This window comes from Ascaphus truei, chromosome 3, assembly GCF_040206685.1.
Source record: "Ascaphus truei isolate aAscTru1 chromosome 3, aAscTru1.hap1, whole genome shotgun sequence".
NCBI lineage: Eukaryota > Metazoa > Chordata > Amphibia > Anura > Ascaphidae > Ascaphus > Ascaphus truei.
The window spans coordinates 231,348,955-231,362,458 of NC_134485.1; the positions used below are offsets into that span (position 1 = coordinate 231,348,955).

Sequence of the window (13,504 nt, forward strand, 5' to 3'; positions counted from 1 at the left end):
TAAAAAATGAAGTCATGGAACCTTTTTGGTTTTGTATGGAAACTCCTGGAATGTACATTGATTAGTCCACTACCCTTTAGCATTATTTTACTGATCATTATTTTTGAAGCACCAATGTATTGAAGCAAGAGTTAGAAATCCAGGACTGGAGTTTTTATTCCTCCACATTACCAAATACAGTCATGTTAATGAAGAAAAAAAATTACTGGGGATCTTCTTGGGATTGTGAAGTAAATATAAAAATTATTTATGACACGGAAAACTTTTTAAAAATAAAGTGCCGATTTAAAGATTCGTTATGAGCCGTTTGTAAGGACTACAGTAGATGTCACAAATACCAATTGGTAACCTTCCCACTGGTCATCTTCGAAAAGGGCAAACCAATGATTTCCCAAAATTCTTCTGAACAAGAGTCCCCCATGATCTGGTACCTAGGAAAAACGAAAGTGATATGTAGCTGAATTGCTTAACATAAGACATACTTTTCTTATTTTTAAATATGCCCGCTTATTTCTTATATTACTGTATGCATTAGATCATTTCTGATCACTAAAGCACTAATGTCCATGCCAACAGGAATTTGCAATCAGAATATGATAGATTGAAGGAACAACATGATCACAAGGGACTGTCTCCTCTGCCCTCCCCTCCTGAAATGATGCCAGCCTCCCCACAGAGTCCACGGGACGCAGAGCTCATTGCGGAAGCCAAGCTACTGCGCCAGCACAAAGGACGCCTGGAAGCCAGGATGCAGATCTTGGAGGATCACAACAAACAACTGGAGTCCCAGCTGCACAGACTGAGACAACTGCTGGAGCAGGTGTGACCTACTGTCCAAAAGAATAATTTTGATACATGGATCTTTTTGTATTAGATTATTACAAGTACCATAACATTGCACACAGACATTTCTACGATAAGAAATCATTCAGAATGCCAAAATTGGAGCACTCAAAAGAAGTATACATTTATTAATAAATAGCCATTAAAAGCCACTGCCCAACGTTGTGTGAATAACCATTACATACTGTATGTTCATAACAATATATCCGGTATCTACAAACTTTGACAATGTGTACCATAATTGGGGCATATTATAAACTATAACCCTTTTTACTCTCTAAAATCTATGACTGGAGAATTGCGACTATTATTGATACAGAATACAGATCAGTAGATCTGATTGTGTTGGTTTTCCCTGGGTTTGATTGTTTCCTTCTTGTATTCTTTTACTTGTTCTCTGTCTCTTTTCCTCTACTTTTCTTTCACTCTCACTGTAGAGGGTTGTCACTTCATGTTATTTTGCTTTTCCATTTCATTTTTAATCTGCACCTCGGTCATCTTTATTCTCTCTTCCCACACACACTCGCATGTTTCTGAGTTCACAGGTGAAGAAGTAGATTGCTGTAAGTGAACATAAATTCAATGAATCCGATATTCTGTTGTACATCTGTTCGCGCTTACGCTCTCATTTTGTGGTTCGATTCTTAAATGTTTCTTTCTATCTTGTTTAGAAAGGCATCAAACACCAAGCCTCAACCTACTGAACATTTATCACTGTCATTAGTTATGGTCCTAGGTGTGGTAGCAAAGTCTGCTTTTATTCATTAATTTTAGGCTGGTAATTCAGATTTGTTTTTAATGTTTGCCGGTAACCGGTCAGGTGAGAGGGTGTTAGTCTTATCACAAGTGATTAGATAAAGTTAGCGGCTTGTTGAGCCCCCTCTTCCACGGGCAAAGTCTTATCATTCCCTTTTTGTCAAAATTGGGTAATAACTATGGTGCCATTGTCAAACAAGCAGGCAGTGGTGGCAGACCACAAATGATAGATAATAATGACCGTTGCAATGTTCCAGTTGAAATTATATTAAATCAAATGTTCATTATGTCTAGGGAAGCAATTATATTGTGCAGAAGTAACCCACCCCTCTGCAAAATCTAGATCCGGGTGCACTGCCTCCATTGTGTCCAAACATTATTCTCTGTTGTTGTAGTCTGATAAGTCATGCAATAGAACTGGTTGCACCGGCCATCGACCATTCTATATATTGCATGCATTCCAGCAACTGCACTCCAGCAGTAGTGCTGAGACCAGTGTGGTGAAACCACTAATCTACCTCTTTGGTTAACTTGTACAAAACAGCATGTGTTCACTGAAGCAATACATTCTTAACATGTGTTCTGCTTGACACTCAATGTCTAGGTTATAAATCAATGATTATTTGATGATCGATTCCTGCAAGTAGAAACCTTCTTTGCTCTTGCTTTTGTTTTAGCCGCAAGCAGAGGCAAAGGTCAACGGTACAACATTTTCCTCCCCTACTCCCTCGCTGCAGAGATCAGAGAGCAGTCAGCCGATGTTGCTTCGTGTAGTCGGCAGTCAAACATCTGAAACAATGGGTAAGATTTGGGCATGAACAAACTGTAGAGTAGACATTTTTACTTCTTTCAGTAGCATGGAACCGTTTTCATACCATCTGCCATCAGTTTAGTTAATTAGTTTTTCTTCTAACAATTTAAGATAGAGCAAAACTGTCTGAAATATACATTTTAATGGAGCAGTTCATGCAATATCCTACATGTTTTGTTTTTTTTTTAAATAAATCAGTTCTGTAGTAATAGGTAATATAATACTACATTTTTTTTGTTTGTTATTATTCAACTGTTAATGCAGTTTTTAATTTGTTTTAATACACATCCTTTGATTCCTATAGCAGGTTTAGCACACCTACTCAGCAGTACAAGATCATTGTAACAGCTTCCTGTTTGTGATCATTTGTTGCCAATATGCCCAGCAGTTTGAGTTTCAAACTGTAACAATAGATAATGTTACCTTGGTAATATGAGGATACTGTACATCAGCAGTGTGCAAAGTCTGGGGTGCGCCCCCCAGGGGGGACGCTAGATTGTCTGGAGGGGGCGCGGGTGTTACAGAGGCCCCGTGCATCCCCGAAGGCATTTCAAATAGATGCCGGGGATCGCATGAGGCCTCTGTAACTGGTTTACTTACCTTGGTTCCAACGACGCGTCTCCGTGGCAAACGACGTCAAATGACGCCGCTGGATCATGTGACGTCACACAACCCTGCAACGTCATTTGATGTCGGGGCTGTGGCTTTAAACAGTACGGCTTTATATCAGCATGCAAAACAAACAAACCGCCTATCTCTTTGTTAAGGCTAACTCATACTTCCCAGTCCCCCTGTGCAGGGCTGGGTGGATAAGCTTCTTACCAACCTCTGACCCCCAAAGTCCAAAGAGGTGCCTGTTATCAGGGGCTCTTTCTCTCAGTCCAGGTCTGGGTTGGTATCCGTGGGGTGCGCCCTCTGGCAGGTTCCATGGTCCGCTGCACCCTGGAATAGAGGCTCTGGTTCCTTTGTATCTCTATGGCAGCACAGTCCTCCTGTGGTAGAGAACCTCATCCAGTTTGTGCAGCACACCTTTTAAACCTGCTTGATAAGCCAGGTGGAGTTAATTGACTGTAGCTGAAATAACCAGCTCCTTGCTGGACTCACCAGGTACAGACAGGATTTAAGTGAGCTGCCTTTTTAAACCGGGGAGAGGCCCTGTCACACCAACGTATATATTCAATGACTTTCTTTTTTGCTTCTTTTTGTTCTTGACCCAAGGTAATGATCCAGATTTTGCCCTATATTCCAAATATGAATCTCTTTGTTTGATGCGTTAGTTAGAGGAAATATTTCTCAGCATTTCAAAATGGGAAAATGCAGTAATTAATGCTATTTGCTTGCTTTTCTTCCCATGCTGTTTCTCAGGATTGTAAGATTCTGCCTTAAGCTTGTGCCAGCTGCTGCATTGAGGGGGCGTTTCTAATCTGTGTGTGTTGCGTGGGTGGACTACTATGGTGGTGAAACAATTTATAAAGTGCTACAGTAGTCTGTGTACTTCCGTTGGCAGTCAGGCTTCAAATGTCATGTTAATGGGATTGTGATTTATTTATGAAGTATCTAATTAAACCTGGTAAACCGTACTAATGCAAAACGTACATCTGGGATTTCAAGAGGCGATTTACCTAAAAAGGCAAAATCATTTGACCCAAAGTGAGAAAGGCACACGAAATCTGTCATACCTGATCTTTGTAGTTGATGTAGTGTTCTGCATATGTACATAGCACAGTCTGTGAATCTTGGGCCAAAACAAATCGTGATTAAAATAACAAATTGTTAAGTTACGGTGAAAAAAAACAAAGGAAGTCTTCAGGCATCCGTCACATAATACACAATTTGCACCCAGTTGAAATGTGCATACTGTACATGCTTAACTCCTTAGCTACTGAGTAATGTGCTGCATGGCCCTTTTGCCGTAAGGCATAAAACACAGAATGCAATTGCTCTATTGATTTATTGACTCCAACACCTTGGTGAGTGTACTTACTGTAGCAATTTTCTGTGTGTATTTTTTCCTATTACAGTACCTGAAGAGGAGCTATGTATGTGTGTATGTATATACATATATACGTATCATTTTGTATTCAGGTGGTAATTCAGGAGAAGAAATCCAAGCAATGAATCTCTAAATGAGAAACAGTTAGTGGGAGGCACTTCAAACAAATATCTTAAATCGTTCTCTCTCTAAAAGTTATTGAAAGCTGAACATGTGACTGCACAGACACCAAATAAATTGTTCTCATAAGCCCTTTTGAACGCTGTTCTGATCAGGTCCCACTGGTGACACGATTAACGCAGCAGGCTGAGCTGTTGAGGGTAAAGGTGCAGTGCCACGGTGGCCACCAACTTTCAAACAAGATCAGTAAGGGCGCATACTAATAATTAGTGGCGTGTATTCCGTTGTATAGAATCTGACAGGGAGGTGACTCGGATAATGGTGCTGAGCAGGTGGCTTGGTTTATTTCTAATATCAGCACTAAGCAGCTCTTTTATAAAGAACTAGCTGAGTGACCGACCTGTCTTTTTTTAAAACTCATCACTCACTTCTTGCTTCTTAGTCTACATGTTCCTGCCACTAAATTGAATCAAAACCATGAAAATGCACATATTTATAAATACAGTATGTGACATTTTCTTGTCCCTACGCCCTACAAGTTTAAGCGAGGGTTGCTAAATTCTGTACAGTTGGAACCCATAAGCTCAACTTTATTGCATTGTCTGTTGTGATGTGATTTTTTTTTTCTGTTTAAAAACAGTCTCCTATACTCTAGCTATACCACATATATTTTAAAGAATTACTGAGAAAGTACTAAGTATTAACTAATTCACTACCTGCCAACTGGCACCTACATTTGGGGGTATCCGAGTGCTTACATATCTGGGATCTTTTTCTCTTTTTGCTATAATAACAATTTATCCCAGCTAGCAGCAACCCCTCAATTAAATATTTCTCTACAAAAATCTGAGTGAGGGTTTCCCTTCCCCGTACCCCTAGTACAGAGATCTAGGATTACTTTATGTATCAAAATAAGGTGAGTTGTCATGGTTTGTATCCCATCAAACTCTCCAAAGGGGGAAGTGGGAGCTGCTAGGAACGTTTGGTTCCATGTGGGACGACATCTACTATATGTTTTGGAAAATTGTTTTTGTTCGCTACGCATTTGGACATCTCGTAAGATTTCCTAACCAAATTTTGCACGATCGTTCCTGAGATCAAGGAGCAGGTTTTTGGATACATTCTATTTTAAATTATTTTACAATTTCTCTAAGCAAGTCAGTCACTGGGTCTGTACCAGGGTGGCCTATATATCTGGCACGTGACATCATACTGGTAACATCATAATGAGCCAGATAGCTATAACATTTACATCAACAGCAAATAAAGAAAGAAGTCAGTTGGCACATAAAGTGAGAATGCTAGAGGAGAGAGAAGCAAAAAGAATTGGGGACGTAAGGTATTAAAGGAAAGTGATGGAAAGGAAAGATGTGTGTAGGGGGTGGAAAAGGGATGAAGTTGGTTTCTTAGAATTCCCGAGCAACACCGGGTACATTCAGTTAGTATGTGTATAGATATATACAGTGGCGTGATAAAGTTTGTCAACCCCAATAATCATTACGGAAATTCCATAGTTTTTCCACCATATATAAAGATCAGAAACTTTGTGAGTTTGGTCTTCACCATACAGGTGTGTGGAAACACGATCAAAATAAGTCTCTGAGGACCTCTGAAAAGCCGTTATAGATGCTCATCAGTCTAAAAAGGGTTGCAAAATTATTTCTAAGGATTTGGGGCTCTAACAATCCACTATCAGTTTACAAATGGAGAAAGTTCAAAACCACAATCACTCTACACAGGAGTCAAAATCCTACCATAGGCCTACCAAAATCTCTCCAAGAACAAACCGGCGAATCATATAGGAAGTCACAAAGAACTCTAGCGTTACATCCAAGAATCTGCAGGTTACTCTCGCCATGGCTAATATGAAGGGGTTAAACTATATCTGCAGCTATCCACGGAGTCCCTAGTGTTGCAGGGGTTCCCCAATATAGCAGAGATACCCAAATACATGCCCATGTACACTGAACCTAGTGTAGGGTTTCAGGGGCCGCTCCAGCTAGGTTATAATGCTGAGCAGGTTTTACAGTGTCTAAAAGTTTTAAAAGTATTTTCTAATGTGTGCCAAGAATTAGGCTAGTGATTGTAGGGAATATACAGTTGGGTCCGGAAATAATTGGACACTGACACAATTTTCATAATTTTGGCTCTGTACGGCACCACAATGGATTTGAAATGAAACAATCGAGATGCAATAGAAGTTCAGACTTTCAGCATTAATTCAAGGGGTTGAACAAAAATATTGTATGAAACGTTTAGGAATTGCAACCATTTTCATACACAGTCCCCTTATTTCAGGGGCTCAAATGTAATTGGACAAATTTACACAATCATAAATAAAATGTTCATTTTTAATACTTTGTCGAGAATCCTTTGCAGGCAATGACTGCTTGAAGTCTGGAACGCATGGACATTGCCAGGCCTTTACTGCAACTGTCTTCAGTTGTTGTTTGTCCGTGGGTCTTTCTGCCTTAAGTTTTCTCTTCAGCAAGTGAAATGCATGCTCGATCGGGTTGAGATCAGGTGATTGACTCGGCCATTGCAGAATATTCCACTTCTTTGCCTTAAACTCCTGGGTTGCTTTCGCAGTATGTTTTGGGTCATTGTCCATCTGTAATGTGAAGCGCCGTCCAATCAACTTCACTGAATTTGGCTGAATCTGCGCAGACACTATATCCCTATACACTTGAGAATTCATCCGGCTGCTTCTGTCTTCTGTCACATCATCACTAAACACTAGGGACCCAGTGCCATTGTAAGCCATGCATGTCCATGCCATCACACTGCCTCCACCGCGTTTTACAGATGATGTGGTATGCTTCGGATCATGAGCCGTTCCAAGCCTTCTCCATACTTTTTTCTTCCCATCATTCTGGTACAGGTTGATCTTGGTTTCATCTGTCCAAAGAATGCTGTTCCAGAACTAGGCTGGCTTTTTTAGATCTTGTTTGGCAAAGTCTAATCTGGCCTTTCTACTCTTGAGGCTTATGCATGGTTTGCACCTTGGGGTGAACCCTCTGTATTTGCTGTCGTGAAGTCTTCTCTTTATGGTAGACTTGGATAATGATATGCCTACCTCCTGGAGAGTGTTCTTCACTTGGCTGGATGTTGTGAAGGTGTTTTTCTTTACCATGGAAAGGATCCTACGATCATCCACCACTGTTGTCTTCCGTGGACGTCCAGGCCTTTATGTGTTGCAGAGCTCACCTGTGCGTTCTTTTTTTTCTCAGAATGTACCAAACTGTTGATTTGGCCACTCCTAATGTTCCTGCTATCTCTCTGATGGATTTTCTTTTTTTTTGCAGCCTTAGGCTGAGGCCCCAGTGCCTCCGCTGCAGCGCGCCCGCGAGGCTGGCGGCGCGTGCAGCCGATTCCCCGGTCTGCAGTGAGCTGCAGGAAGAGAGACCGGGGGGCGTGGCGGGGGACTGACGGGGGCGCGGCCATGACGTCACCCTGGCAGGTTCGCCCTCAGTGGCTGAACCGCCGGGGGCGTGGCCTAGCGCTCCGTCGCGAGTCCTGCTCTCAATTCTATTGAGAGCAGGAGAAACTCTCGCCACAGCGCTGTGGCCCCCCCTCGCAGCGGGCCCGGCGCCATTGAGGGGAGGGCTCTCGTCCCTGCAGTGTCCGCCACAGCGGGTGCTGCAGTAGCATGCAGGGCCTCAGCCTAAGGATGCCCAATTTCACTTGCATTGAGAGCTCCTTTAACCGCATGTTGTGGGTTCACAGCAACAGCTTCCAAATGTGAATGCCACACCTGGAATCAACTCCAGACATTTACCTGCTTAATTGATGATGAAATAAGGAAGGAATAGCCCACACCTGGCCATGAAACAGCTTTTGAGTCAATTGTCCAATTACTTTTGGTCCCTTGAAAAAGAGGGGGCTACATATTAAAGAGATATAATTCCTAAACCCTTCCTCCAATTTGGATGTGAATACCCTCAAATTAAAGCTGATAGACTGCACTTTAAGCCCATATTCATTATTGAAGTGTAGCTTGAATTAATTTAGGTACACAGCCGAAATAACAAAACTTGTATAAGTGTCCAATTATTTCCGGACCTAACTGTATACACACTCCATCCCTGACGCCAGAATAGGAACTCATAACTTTTAGCCCACAGAAACAGGACACAATATATTTTATTAAATGGTTATAGTTTAATGTGTATATGTATTGGTAACCTGTATATGAACTGAGGGATTTCGGCCAGCCCAGATGGCAACCCAGCTTGGTGCCTCTGTGTCCGTGCAGAGTCCGTACTTGAAAGCCTCAGGGATGCCATGGTGTTAGAACAGCAGGGGTACTACAGTTCTGCGTGAATACCCACATCCTGGGCTAACACAAGGCTATCTGGAAACCATTTGCCAGAACCCAGACTCTGTGGACCCTGGGCAGTGGGTGGGCTTGGTATGCAAAGTGGCAGAGGTGCCAGGTTGGTGCATGCCCCTTTTGCAGACTGAGAAAAGGTGCCCTCCCGGCTTTACAACCCGGCAAATTGGTAATTGGCTGGCTGGAGAATTCCCACGCTCTGATAGACTGTGGTTATTGTTGGAGAACCACGTTAATTTCAGCTCCGGAGGACAACGACACCTGAGCTACTTGCTTCCAATGGTGCCCTCGGTAGCATGTTCGGCTGCGTAATTGGTCATCCATCGCAGGAAATTAAAGTAATTATGGGGGACCTTCAGCACCTGTGGATGTCTGTATCCCTTGACGCAGGGGGTCCTCGGAGCTGAAATTAATGCAGTTCAGCTCCGGGGACCCCCTACTTCATACTTATTTTAAAAAAAATGTTATTAAAAGAATGGGTAGCATTAAACGTAATCCTATCACTGCGAGGGTGGCCTGCAACACATTGCTTTGCAATACATTACAGGTCCCCCCCCTGGCAGCAAACGTGTTAAACACAAACTATTCCAGGGACAAGTTAACAACAACAAACCTTATTCCAATGAATCAGCAACTGACATTATCCCTAAGCTAACAATCATGTCCTAACTACAGAACATCAGTCTGGAATTCCCAGTGGTAAAGTTCTATAATCAATAGTCTGGATCATTATTTCCATGGCAACATGGGATGTATTTAGCTTTTGACAATCCATACGCATGCAAAGTCACCTCCAATATTATCCAAAGCGTTTCACAAAATAGTTATTTGAAATACTGTACAATGATAAAGTGTACATGTCTGTGTGTACTGGATATCTATCTATGTACAATGAGAAATTATTAACTTAAACATAGTAAATACCAATGTATCAAATAGTGTAAACTTTTGAATAGCTAGTTATATGCTTATCGTGGTTCTGAAACAATTATAAAATATATTTATTTAATATTCATGGTTTTTCTTTTAAACAAAGTTATGTATGGCTTTTTATTATTGAAAGCCTAAATGTATGTGTAATTACAAAAAAGTAGCACTCGCTGGGCCTATGATTATTCTATTTCTCTCATGTGATAACGGAAAATGTTTGGAGTAGAAACACTAATGGCTTTTGTGCAATAGCTGCTGAATCATCTCAGACAGCAATTGAATCTACCAGGTACCATTCAGTAGAACTACCAGTGGTATTAATTCTAAAGCACATGCTTATTTTAACTGGATATGATTTAATGCACTCTGAGCTTTTTTCATTACACTGGCATCCTCGGCTAGAGCATGTACAAGAAGATTGCTCTTACATCTAGTCTAGCAGATAATGGGTAATGATGCGCAGGTTCTGGAAATCATGTATGCAGGCATTCTCTCTACAACCCGATCAATCTTATTTTTAATTGGTAGTCACAATGACATCCTTTTTTTAGTATCATGTACCTACCCCCGAGTAGTGTTATTTTTAGTTATTTTTTGTCGACTTTATACTATTGTTTTCAATAACCGAAAACAAGGGCAATTAACATTAATCATTTTGAGTAATTTGCATAGAATTATTTGGCATGTTCCACAGCATTGGTGATTTTTGGTAAAAATGATAGTTCGAGTTGAAAAAAACAAAACTGTAGAACTTCTTATCTTTTAATGATTTGTAGATCTGTTTAACTCCATTGTCAGAGGGTTCAGCTTCGCAATACGCTGGTGATTCACCTGGCAATAAAGGGACTTCAGTGACAGGCTTTAACTTAGCAACACTCATGTATCACCTCTTAGACCCCGCTCACAAACCGCGCTCCACGACGTGAGCGCGCTTACGTGTGCGCGTTCGTCACAGACTCCTGGCGGCCAATGGTAGTGTTCAGTATTGAAACTACGATTGGCTGCAAAGTACAGCGTCACGCTGCTGCAGTAGCTGGAGTCTTTTGAAACCGTGATCTCCGGCTGCAGCAGCGTGACGTCAATTTCAGCAGCCAGTCAATGTCCAGATTTACATTGATTGGCTGCTGAAATTGACCAGAGACTCGGCAGTTCTCGACATTTTCCTGTGCCCCACTGATCCACAGAAACTGCCCCTTTCATAAGAACCTGCCATTTCCAGCACTTAATTTTTTTATAATCAATTGCTGATTTTCTTAAACGCAGGCACTATTTGTTCTGCAGAAAATAGACCAACACTGCGCAGAAGACAATAAAGGATTTACAGAGTGAATGTGTATGGCACTCCTAATGTACAGTACTTAATGAGCACTTTGACTCTCTCTGCTAAATGTATGCGCTCTCTCCTCTCAGCACCCCGTTTGCTTGTGTCCTCCATCATGATGCGTCAGAGCGCGTTTCTGCTATGCCCATGCGGAAGGGCGGCCCTTAAAAGTAACTTTAGAGGTGGTGACCTTATTTCCTGAAGTCCTTATTTCCGGATGTCGCCTTGTGTCGGATCATTCCGTCTGCTGGGGATGATCCCACATCGCCCAGCAGACGGAGGCGCGCGCACACATCGTCGCAAAGCCCCCTGTGAGAACGCAGCCATAGGGTGCTGATTTCAAGGTTGCACTGATTTGAGGTGTAGGCAATTAATGCCTGATATTGGCAACAGTGCTGTCCTTCATTATCTTGTGGGCCTAAACGAGACTAGCAAATGGAACAATGGCATCAATTCCCTTTATGAAACACCTTGCTTGCAACTATGATATGCTTTGCAAAGTGGGAAGTACGTGGGAAATAAATGTTACAGCTGAACTTTGCATCAATAAAAATGCACAACTCCTACTACCAGGAGTACCCACAATTAACTGATGTATGTGCACTAACAGCCAATCAGACCGTTTTGTACCTGTAGGATTATTCTGGCTAATCTGGGAGTCTCCCAGCGAAAAGGGAAAGTGTTCTAGTAAAACTTATAACAATTAAGACAGCTGATTTTCAAAAAAGCGTAATGCTGAATAGTGACGAGGTCTCTTCTGTTGAAAAGGTACCAGGAAAGAACTGTTAGAAGTGTTACATGTCATGTCCGTGTTTCATTTGCAGTAGGTAACATGGGCAAATGTAAATTGTAAGATTTCCCAGTTAGGACAACAGAGTGTTAGGACAATATTTGTTTGTTGCCTTTATATGAAGCATGAATGAATCACAAAGAATCCTTTCCCCGCTGTGCTGTGTGTTACGTGTGTACACCAGCACTCCCGCAGTACTAGAGGATATCCACCTATCAGTGTGGGATTAAGAGATGCTTTGAGGTTTTTTTTTGTTTTTGTTTTTCAGGTGAGGATGAACTTCTCGGTCCTCCGCATGATACAAGCACAGGGCTAGAAGAAGTGATGGAACAACTTAATAACTCTTTCCCAACGGCAAGAGGTAAACTTCAGTGATGAATGAAAAATGCATTTAAACAAAGGAAATGTTTTGGTCCATGGAGACTTGACCATAATGGGTCCCCAGATGGTGAACATGTTTGATTTTGTATATGAAGCCATGATATTACACAGTACACTTTTGCCTTTTCGCGTATAAATTTAGCACCGGGATTCACTACGCTTCAGTAAGAGGTTCTCAACTTCCGTCCTCAAGACCCCCAACAGGTCAGGTTTTAAGGCTATCACAGATTCAGCACAGGTGGCTCAATCGGGGATATATTTGAATCCTGACATGTTGGGGGTCTTGAGGACGGAAGTTGAGAACCCCTGAGTTACATAATGAATTAAAGTTCATTGTTATTACCCCCCCCCCCCTTTTTTTTTTGTTGGCCGCCCCCTCAGAGATGGCAGTAGTAGTTCAATATTCTTCAATGCATTAGATTAGCCCCATAAAAGCATGGCAGCAATTAACAATTAAAGGTAATGATTACATTCATTAGTTCCAACATAAGTTTGACTTTATTGACTAAGCCGCTGATTGAGCCACCTGTGCTGTAGCCGGGATAGCCTTAAAACCTGACCTGTTTGGGGGATCTTGAGGAATGGCATTGAGAACCTCTGCCTTACGGGGGTACTTGAGCTTGATCCATCTTTAACTGCCTTTGGTTTGCATGGCAATTAAACGCCAGATAAGCCCAGATATCCCTTATCGGATCTGCGTAAATCCCCCCCCCCACCTTTAATTTATTCCTTCATTGATCCTTCCTAACCCACCTGTTTAGGTATCGCTGCTCTTTACAAATCTCAGGCTGGTTGTTTGGGTGTGGGTAGAAAACGGGATCAGTAATAGCTTGCAATAAGTTCATGCCTGAGACAACTGGCATTAATATCTAGGAAAAGAGCACTTCTTGTAACATCAATAGCAAGAACCACTTCCTTTTCCGTGCTTTTAAAAATATATATTATTATTGTTTGCTGTTTGGACAGTAATGTGTTGTGAAGTAAACGGGCATATTTCTAACCAGTTTATGTAATTTAGGATCAATAAGTCACTTTGGAAAGCAGCCGTGAAAGACGCCGGGTTGCATTCTCTGCAGCAGCGCTTCTGCTATTCCGGAAATACTTGAACGTCAAACCATTTGTCCACTTACATGTGAACTTGAGAAACTGTAAATGGACAAAAGCTAATGATCTTTATCTTGCAGTATCTGCTTTACCTCGTTTATCTGTGATTTTTCAGAATAATG

The 13,504-nt window shown here is 41.7% G+C and overlaps 1 protein-coding gene across 21 annotated transcripts in view; it reads left to right on the plus strand.

Annotated features, from left to right (window-relative positions):
- DMD (dystrophin) overlaps positions 1–13,504 on the plus strand; it is a 2,761,517-nt gene that overhangs the window by 2,735,688 nt on the left and 12,325 nt on the right. For all 21 annotated transcript variants that reach the window (XM_075590265.1, XM_075590266.1, XM_075590270.1 and 18 more), the window contains 3 exons: positions 577–820; positions 2,277–2,400; positions 12,166–12,258. In XM_075590265.1, coding sequence (XP_075446380.1) covers positions 577–820; positions 2,277–2,400; positions 12,166–12,258 — 461 coding nt within the window. The remainder of the gene's footprint in view (positions 1–576; positions 821–2,276; positions 2,401–12,165; positions 12,259–13,504) is intronic.